The 9,950-nt window shown below is 45.5% G+C and overlaps 1 protein-coding gene across 6 annotated transcripts in view; it reads left to right on the top strand.

Annotated features, from left to right (window-relative positions):
* Positions 1-34: 34 nt before the first annotated feature.
* The window catches only part of PARD3B (par-3 family cell polarity regulator beta), a 978,033-nt gene continuing 968,117 nt past the window's right edge, over positions 35-9,950 (top strand). For 4 of the 6 annotated variants that reach the window (XM_040641729.1, XM_040641726.1, XM_040641743.1 and 1 more), the window contains exon 1: positions 35-304. In XM_040641729.1, coding sequence (XP_040497663.1) covers positions 185-304 — 120 coding nt within the window. In that variant the 5' untranslated portion in view covers positions 35-184. The remainder of the gene's footprint in view (positions 305-9,950) is intronic. The other 2 variants (XM_040641719.1, XM_008687551.2) reach the window with 1 other exon arrangement.

Below are 9,950 nucleotides of genomic sequence, written 5' to 3'. Positions count from 1 at the left end.
GGCGGGGCCGCCTACGCTGGGCGGAGGGTCGCCGCTTAGAACCCCGGCCCCTGAGGGGTCGCCGGGGAGAGGCGCTCCGGGGGCTCCGGACCCGCCCGCGCCGGGCGTACGCCAACATTAGGGGCTGTGCCGGTGAGGCCGGACACCTGTTCGGCGGGGCACGGCGTGGGCACCAGAGGCCAGGATGAAAGTGACCGTGTGCTTCGGCAGGACAGGCATCGTGGTGCCCTGCAAGGAGGGCCAGCTGCGCGTCGGGGAGCTCACGCAGCAGGCGCTGCAGCGGTACCTGAAGACCCGGGAGAAGGTGAGCGCTGGGGCGGGGAGGGGGGTGCGGCTGCGGGGCAGGCTCCCAGCGAGCGCACCGAGGCTGAGGCACCTGCCAGAGGCCCCAGGACTGGGTGGCGACGCCCAAGGGACTCAGTCTGCCCAGGAGACTTAATTCGGCGCTACCTGTGCCCTCAACTTTTGTTTATTTGCTAATATAAGTGACCTGGATGTCTTTGGGCGTTCGTGGGCCTTGCTTCTCAGAGGGTGATAGGAGGAAGCGCTGCCTGGGAGGCAGCTGGGGTCTCGCTACAAATGCACAATCTGGTGCCCTCATCCAAGCCCCCGGCCTCTGAACCTGGTTTTAAAGAAGTTTCCAGGTGGTTGGAATGACCATTGAAGTTTGAGAAGCACTGCTTTCTAGAAGGTGTTTGAGAGAACGCTTCTCAAGGGAGTATTTGAAGGTGCTGCTTACTTCAGGTGTGAGTTTTGACCAGGGCTAAAGCCCGCCCGACTTCTGTTCCTTGGAGTTAGAAAGTTGGTTGGTGCTGGTAACAGACACTCGGAAGTTATAACTGACGGGGCCCTTGGGACTGAAGTCTTGTGAGCTGCTCTCCATCAGTGACTGGAGCAGGAACTTAGGTGGAAGGATGCTGTTTGCTTACACTAAGCAGCCTACATTCTGAGTGTCTTTAGTTTCAGGCCGCATATCCTGTGAGTATTTACTAGTGTGTGCGCGCGCGCGCGTGTCAGGCCCCACGTGACTGTTGGGTAGATTGTTCCCACCCCTGTCCCTGAAATCAGAAACAAGGAAAAGTTAAGTGACTGTTGTTTTTAAGTGTGCAGTGCATCTTCAGAAGGCCTAGCAAGACACTTGAATTCATAATAGGTGTTTGGGTAACATACTGGGAGTCTGTGTCTTCTATGGAAACTTTAAATGAAGGCATTGAAGAGCGCCTCTTTCTTTTTTGAATCTTCAAATGGAACTTCATACCCCAAATCTTCCTCAAAATGACAAGTCATAAACTCTTGAGTTAGAGGTCAGTGGCTCTCTTAATGTTTGTTCTCATGCTGTGAGAACTGTAGAAATGGCCTGTAAAACTATGTGAGTTTCTACCCCATTTCCCCCCCATTATTACAATAGCGTATGCTGTTTTGTATTGTGTAATTCAGTTAAAAACTGAGATTTGCACAAGTAACAAATTCTCCTTGGAACTGTATTTCCCTCACTTTTGAAAGTAAGCTAAGGTTAGTAGTAACAACATTATTCTAGACAAATTATTAAAGTAAATGTCATTGAAGGATTATTTTAATGAGGTGATACTTATTTTTTACTAAATATGAAAAATAATTTATGCTGTAACATCTTGTATATTTAGAAGCTTAGTATGTGGAGCTGTCCAAGTAATCGAAGTAAGCTACATGCTTATAAATAACATGCAGGGGACCAGATGAAATTTAGTGCATTGTAATTTGATCTTAAAAGGTGTTAAAAAGCTATTGATATTCTGTACTGAAAGCATAATTTATAATATCACAGAACCTATAATGTGATTGTATTGATCAGTTTACTGTTATTACCAGATATTACATTTTTCTGTGTTTACATTTATGTATTAGTGAATGTGACATTTAAAGGTCACCTGCAGTTTATAAATGCTCCCTCCCTTCTTTGGCTTTTAAAATCTCAATTTAATAAGTGGCAAGTGATATTTTCTCTTTCCCAAATCTCTCTCTCCCATAGTTTCATTTTAAATAGTATTGTAATCATAACAAGGCTTAACTAATATTAAATGGTATTCCTAATGGAACTAAAATGTCAAGAAATAATCTGTCAAATTCCATGCTTTCATCCATTGAATTTAGAAAATAATGGGAAAAGACCAGAAATGTCAAAATTCAGTTTGAAAGGCAACTTGTCATAATTCACTTTCTTTAAATCAGTGAAAGAGATTTAAGAGGCTTGCTTCTCTGGACAGCAAAGTTTTTAGCCCGGCACTCAGAAATAAAAACATAACAATAACGTGAATTGTGCTTACTCGATGCAGGTGCTGTTGTAGGAACTTTATGTAAGTTAAATAATCTCATAAGGCAGGTACTAATTTTCTTTTTACACATAGGGAATAAAAGACACAGAGATATGAGTGATGTGTGGTAGAATTGAACCCAGGAACTGAGTCCTTGCTCATAGGGTCCTTACTCATAGTCACTAACTGCACAGCCTGCTAGGTTCTGATGCATTGGAATTTATCCATTTTATTCATTTTTTGCAGTTTGTTTTAAAAAGACCATTCCATCTACAGACTGCTATAATAACCTGTCAGCCTGAAGATGGCAATTTTGTTTCTTGCTGAGAGTTGGGACATGTACAAGTTCCTCTTGATTATATCTCATACAGTATAGGTCTACATGTAATGGGGACAAGTCTGAATTCTGAGCCTAATATTGCGGGATTTGCAAACCAAGTATGAACAACATTCCTTAGTTTGATTACAGATGGAAAAATGGGCCAAATCTCTTAGATATCCAGGTAGAGAGTGCTGTAAAGAAGCAAATTTGGCAGGATCATGAATGTAAATTCAGCCCATTTCTTTTGGGACCTTGAATCATTTAGATGGGAGAAAGGCAGATTTCAAAATGGAGGCTAGAGTTGAGGTCTCTATAGTTTGGAGGGTAAGTGAAGCCCAAGGAGGCCATTCTGGATTTTGTGGACAGCATCAGAGAAGTATCCACCCTCTGCTGAGAAGAAACAAAGAAGACTGGTATTTGGGGAATGTGGGGAACCAGCTGAATCAGCATCAGATAAGGCCAGAAGTAGGTAAGACGCTGAAGACGCTGAGGGAACTTTTGGGAAGGCTTTAATTATGTTCTGAAACCTGGGACTTGGAGTTTCCTGCTGCCTCCTCCTCCCCACCGCTCAACGAACTTTACCCGGAAGGTGGAATTGACTAAGGGGCAAGAATTATGGGGTTGCTTGCCTTTGGATCCTGGTAGTTTATCAGTGTCCCAAGCTCTAAATCCAATTTACTTAAGTAGTTAGTGGCGAGGAGATTGTCTTCTTAAGTCGTCAAGGTGGGGATCATTGGGTAACTAGTTAAATTTATCATCAAAATTACGTGTCACAGGTGAATGATAATTGAGCCATATCCTGCAGGGGCTCTCAACCCTGGCTGATGATTAGTTACCTCTAATTTATCATTTAACATTTTAAATAATACAAATGCCTACTTCCCTTTCTCCAGGATTCTAATTCAGTGGGTTTGGAGTGGCACCTGGTCATTGGTGTTTTTAAAAGGTGATTTTGACGCCCAGCCAGGGCTGAGAACTACCAATCAACTCCCTGAATCATTTGGTATCACTGAACTCATTTTATTTTATTTTTTATTTTTTTAAAGATTTTATTTATTTATTTGACAGAGAGAGACAGCCAGCGAGAGAGGGAACACAAGCAGGGGGAGTGGGAGAGGAAGAAGCAGGCTCCTAGTGGAGGAGCCTGATGTGGGGCTCGATCCCCGAATGCTGGGATCACGCCCTGAGCCGAAGGCAGGCGCTTAACGACTGCGCTACCCAGGCGCCCCTGAACTCATTTGATTTTAAACTCTTTTGATGGCAGATACTGTATTTTAGACCTCACCAGACCAACCTGCCATTAGCAATCATCCCTCTTACCATGAATGAATTCTCACAGCAGGTGGTGAAATAATTTAATAAATTGAACACACACACACACACACACACATATATATATTTCATATATATATATATTTCATACACACAAACACAGACGCTAGATGAGGTCAGAGTGAATAAGGGAAAGACTTGTTTAGTAATGAGAATGTATAGTGTGGAGTTGAAATGAATGAGAGAATACGAATATTGAGTTCATGGGATAGTGGATTTGACTGTATGAGAATACTTTTTTTTTTTTTTTAAGAAATATTTGGTAGATTTGCCTAAATGAATCTTTTCTGTGCTCAGATATTTTGAATAATTTGTTTTACCGTTAAGACCAGCTTCCCAAATCTGAGCCAGATAAGAGTAATAATTCCATTTTCTGATAAATTGTGGGGTCAGCATCTAAAAGTTTGTACAGTAACAAGAATCTGGTAGGCTATTGTATGGGCCTAACCTGAAGGAATAGGCTAGAAATCCTAAATTCTCGAAGTCTTCAGTTTTTGATGTCTTGTTTCCAGATTTTAAGGTTCCTGTATACATAAACTGGGACCAGATGGGATTCCCAAAATGCTTTTCAATTTATTGGGCACGGACTTACTTGAGTGCTTCATTTTCTGTTCAGTGCTCTCCTAGTATGTCGACTACATGCTCTCCCCAGCAAGTGGATAAGACTGACTCACCAGCAGCAGGGCACACGCCGCTCGCTTGCTTTTGGTTCTGCCACTTGACTTGCATAGAAGAGCCTCTGAGTTTGCAGACACAGGGCTAGTGGGGCCTGGTGGGACCCACGGATGTGTTTTTTCAATTCTGCTCAGTATCGCATTTTTTAAAAAAGATTTTTATTTATTTATTTACTTTAGAGAGAGCCCGAGATAGGGAGAGAGAGAAAGCACAGGAGTGGGGAGGAGAGGGAAAAGCAGGCTCCCCAGTGAGCAGGGTGCCAGATGTGGGGCTCGATCCCAGGACCCTGGGATCATGACCTGAGCTGAAGGCAGATGCTTAACTGATTGAGCGACCCAGGGGCCCCTCAGTATCACCTTTTGACTTAGTTTCCATGTTTAAATATTTTGAGACTTCATGCAAAGATCCAGATTTCTACCTTCTTTGGGGGAAAAACAAATCAAACTCTGACAGTACTGGGCTTTGCTTCCCCACCTACCAACCATCAGTTGGAGATGAGACACCCCTCTTCTCTCTGGAACACATCATTCTGCTCTCCACTCTATTATTGCCTCACTAGCAGTATGTTACTACCTCAGACTTAACTTTTTACTCTATTATTTCTTTGTTTATGGCCCACTGTTCTTTGGCTTGCTGTAGGTCTTTGGGTGTGTGGCCCCTGGGCCTTCTCTTCCCCATGACACTGCTTTCTCTTCCCTCCTATACCTCTCTCTGTCCCTCACACCTCTCTGTCCCCTTTCCCATGCCTCCTTCTTACCCCCCTCCCCATGCCCCTTTCTGTCTCTCTCTCATCCACCACCCCCAGGCTCCCTCCCTCTCCTGTGACCTACATATAGGATTTGCTGACTGGGGTTGGGGCTGCGGTTTAGTTCCTCTGAGCTAAGTTAATTGCCTCATGTGCAGTTGGGAGCCACAGCCCTGATTTATAGTTTGGAGACTGGTCAAATGGCTTAGTATTTAGGAGTCTTTATCCCCATTCCCAGGGCATTCTGTTTCATAGATCCTCTTTGAGGAAGTTGGGCAAAAGATCATGTCAGATTTTTAGGAGACTATGTTTTCTGAAGAGATTGGTCATTAAAATCATCTGCGGTGTCTATTAATAATGCAGAGCATTGGGCCTGTCTTGGAAAATGTAAAGCACTACAGTCCAGTAGAACTTTTTGTGATGATGGAAGTGTTCTATGTCTGCGTTTTCCAGTAGGGTGGCCTGTGGCCACTCATGGCTTTTAAATACTTGAAATGTGGCTAGTGTAACTGAGGAATTGAATTTTAAATTTAAATTTAAGTGGTCACAGATGACTTACCCAAATGGACAGTTCAAGTCTAAGGCTCCTCTGATGACTTCTTTCAGTGGCTTTTGGAAACCCCTGGTCTAAAGCTTAGATCCCAGGCAGCCCTTAACTTGACATTCTTATAGGTGTGATTGTCCTGTTGAGAAATTTGCCAATCAGAAAGGGATCTTCATTTACCTTTTGGTATCCACAGGTGGAAGAGAGAGCCTTTAAAATCGTGAATCCTTCACCTAGACATGAGCAAAACCCAGCTTAATTTTAAAGCAAGTTGAGGTGGGCTTCAGTGTGCCCCTTTGGTGCAACAGCCTGGGAATGCACAACATCGGGTTTTGGCATTGGTGGATGGTGGGCCAAGGGGTGGTGAACAGAAGTCTGGACATTTTTAGTGAGCTTTAAGATGCTTTTAGATGAGCTCATCCAGCATTATGGGCCCAAATATCATCACGATAGCTCCAGCCCAGATCTCTCCTCTGAGCTCCAAATTCTGTATGTAGCAGTTTCCTTGACACCTTTACTTGGATGTCAGGTAGGTATCTGACCCTTAGTGAGCCCCAAACTGAGCTCCTGATCCCCTACTCCAAATCCACCCCTCCGTGGTCTTCTTGTCTCGTTACATGACAGTGTCATCCTTCTGCTTGTTCAGGCCAGAAACCCAATCTTTGATGGCTCTGTTCCTTCTATGATTGACCTGCAATCAATCTGCAACTCAGAGGGACACTACTCTCACAATACATTCAGAATCTAACTGCTTCTTCCAGCTTTTCTGTTAGTGTGCTGGGGGTCATGGTATTTTTTTTTTTTAAAGATTTTATTCATTTATTTGTGGGTGGGGGAGAGAGAGAGAGAGAGAGAGAGTGTGATCATGGGGGGAGGGACAGAGAATCTTACACAGACCAATGGGGTTTTGATCTCAGAACCCTGAGATCATGGCCTGAGCCAAGATTAAGAGTCAGGCGCTTAGCTAACTGAGCCACCCAGGTGCCTCGGGGCTCATGGTATTTTTGTTTTTGTTTTTTTCTCAATGGATTTTAATTTCTACCCCACACCACCACTGTAAGTCTTTTCTCAACACAAAAACTAGAGTGACATTTAAAATTCTTGTCAGGTCATGTCATTCTTCTACTCCAGATCCTTTGTCAGCTCCCATCTCTTGCAGGTGGCCTGTAAGGGACCACATGATCTGGGTATCTGTGCAAAGAAAAGTTAGTGTAGCAGGCCTGAGAGTCCTGTCTTCAGGCCTATGTACAGGACTGGCTCTTGATTGGCATCTGGGAACTTAGATTGGTGGAGCGTTCCCACCATTCCCTGAAAAGAATGGCTTATGCAAATGGCTTATTGTTTATGCAAACAGTATGGCTTATAGTGAGCACTTGCTCTCTTTCTGAGGCCTGGAATTTTTGTGCCTGCTAGGCAGAGGGTCCCTGTGTGGCCAGGCCTCAGTGAAAACTGTGGATGTTGAGTCTCTACTGATCTCACTGGTAAACAGCATTCCACAAGTGATGTCAAAACTTGTTCCTGGGCCGGGGCGGGGGGTGTACTGGAAGCGGATCCTTGGAAGCCTGTGCCAAGTTTCCTGCAAACTTTACCCTCGAGTCTTTCCTTTTTTTTTTTTTTTGCTTTTTGCTTTGTATCCTTTTCCTGTGCTATATCATAGCTGTGAGAATGACCGATGCGGAGTCCTGTGAGTCGTCCTAGTGAGTCATTGAACCTGGGTGGTCTTGGGGACCCCAGCATACCATCTCTTACCGAATTTCAGACCTCCTCTTCCACCCCTCTCCTACTCTCCTGCAGCGTTGTGATCTTGTGGCTGTTATTCCAGCAATACCAGACAGGCTCCCACCTCTTGTGCTGTTTTCTCTGCCTGAAAGAGTCCCCTCCAGTTATCCACCGGTCTCGTTTCCTCGCCTTTTCCATCTTAAGATTGTTCCTGTCGCCATGAAACCTTCCTGACCGCACTGTTTATAATTATAACCCCTCCAACCATCCTCTCTATTGCTCTTTCCTGCGTTTTCTACCCAGAAATCCTCCCTCGCTATCACACGGCTTATTATAACTGTATTTATATGTCCAGTTCTCCCCACTAGAGTTTTAGTTCAGTAAAGGTAGATATCTTTGTCAGTCTTGTTCAGTGTTGACCCCCCAGTTCCTGTGAGAGTGCCTGGCACACAGTGGGCTGGTAATGAACTCTTCTTGAGTTAAACCTCCTTTTACCTTGTGTCCACTACCATGTGTTGCAGTTGCTCCAGTGTAGACTACCCCACTGTCCAGTAGCTTAAAATAACTGCAAACACACAACGAAGGCTCCGTGTGGTGTTTTCTAGGTCTGGGGCGTTCAAGAGTGCCATCTTCATGCACAAGTCTGGTGCCTCAGCTGGAGTGGCTTGAATAGCTGGGGGCTGGTTCCCCGGGGGCCAGTGTCGGGACTGTCAGCTGGGTCCCTGGGTTCCCTTGCACGCAGTCTTAGCGTCTGATCCTCTTCGCCGTGGCCTCTTCCCATGGCCTCCAGGGCAGGGTCGCTAGACTTCTTAAATGGCGGCTCAGGGCTCCAAAGAGTACGAAGGCGGAAGCTGCCAGGTATTCTTAAGGCTTAGACCTGCCACTGGCATGATATTTTCTACCATGTTCTATTTTTTTTTTTTTTAAAGATTGATTGATTCATTAGAGCGAGAGAGAGCAGGAGCAGGAGCACCAGAGGGAGAGGGAGAGAGAGTCTCAAGCCGACTCCATGCTGCCCGCAGAGGGCTCGAGCTCAGAGCCCTGAGATCACGACCGGAGCTGAAACCAAGAGTCGGGCGCTCAACTGACTGCGCCACCCAGGCGCCCTGCCACCTTCTGTCAATTCAAGCACGTGACAGGAGAGCTGGGGGTGAAGGGAGAGGATCGTACAAGAAGCTGAGTAGCAGGAGGTGGTGGCCTTCCGGAGGGGCTGCCAGTATAACAGGTCACAGCCTTGGGGCTGCGAATGTGTAGATCAGTCAGTTCCTGCCTCTGGTTTCGGTGAGTTTTGCAGCCTCCTGGGGGGAGGAGGCCCACGTGTGAGTAAGCCAGGTTTACTCTGGAAGGATGTTTCCTGGGCTACAGTGTGGACCAAGGATGCTCTTTGAAACAGAAGACCCTGAAGCCGTTTTGAAGGACGGTGAGGAATTTGCATGGCGGAGGAGTGAGGTGAGGCATTCCGGGTGGAGGGAGCAAAGTGAGTGGGCACCAGCGGGTCGAGGGAGTTGTGAAAAGTCAGACCAGGCCCAGGGAGGAGCGTTGGTGCACAGTCACTTGGACCCAGCTTGTGACTGCCCTCGGGTGACGCCCTCAGGGATTTTCATGGCTTCTTAATGGGGCTGTTGGTTTCATTACAAGTATATTCACGTTTCACTCAATTTGCATGTCTAAAAGTATTTGCGTGCATTTAAGAAATGGAGAGGATTTTGGAAAATTTGTTTAAAAAAATAGATATTTCTGTTAAGGCCTCATCCAACCCAGTTGATTACCCTGGTTCTTACACCTTCCCCAGATTAACGGCTTTCAACAAGATTATGAAGATGTGGTGCTTGTTACTTTTCATTCTTTATTTTTTTTAAAGATTTTTATTTATTAAAAAAATTTTTTTTAAAGATTTTATTTATTTGAGAGAGAGAGAGAGAACAAGCAGGAGGAGGGGGAGAAGAAGCAGACACCTCCCCCCTCCACCAAGCAGGGAGCCCGATGTAGGGCTCCATCCCAGGACCCCAGAATCCTGACCTGAGCTGAAGGCAGGAGCTTAACTGACTGAGGCACCCAGGTGCCCCTTAAAGATTTTTATTATTTAAAAAATTTTTTTTTTAAGATTTTATTTATTTGACAGAGAGAGAGACAGCCAGCGAGAGAGGGAACACAAGCAGGGGGAGTGGGAGAGGAAGAAGCAGGCTCATAGCGGAGGAGCCTGATGTGGGGCTCAATCCATGAACGCCGGGATCACGCCCTGAGCCGAAGGCAGACGCTTAACGACTGCGCCACCCAGGCGCCCCTTATTATTTTAATTATTTTTAAGTAGTCTCTCCACCC

This window comes from Ursus maritimus, unplaced genomic scaffold (assembly GCF_017311325.1).
Source record: "Ursus maritimus isolate PB19 unplaced genomic scaffold, ASM1731132v1 scaffold_1, whole genome shotgun sequence".
NCBI lineage: Eukaryota > Metazoa > Chordata > Mammalia > Carnivora > Ursidae > Ursus > Ursus maritimus.
This window is presented reverse-complemented; position numbering and strand designations above follow the sequence as displayed.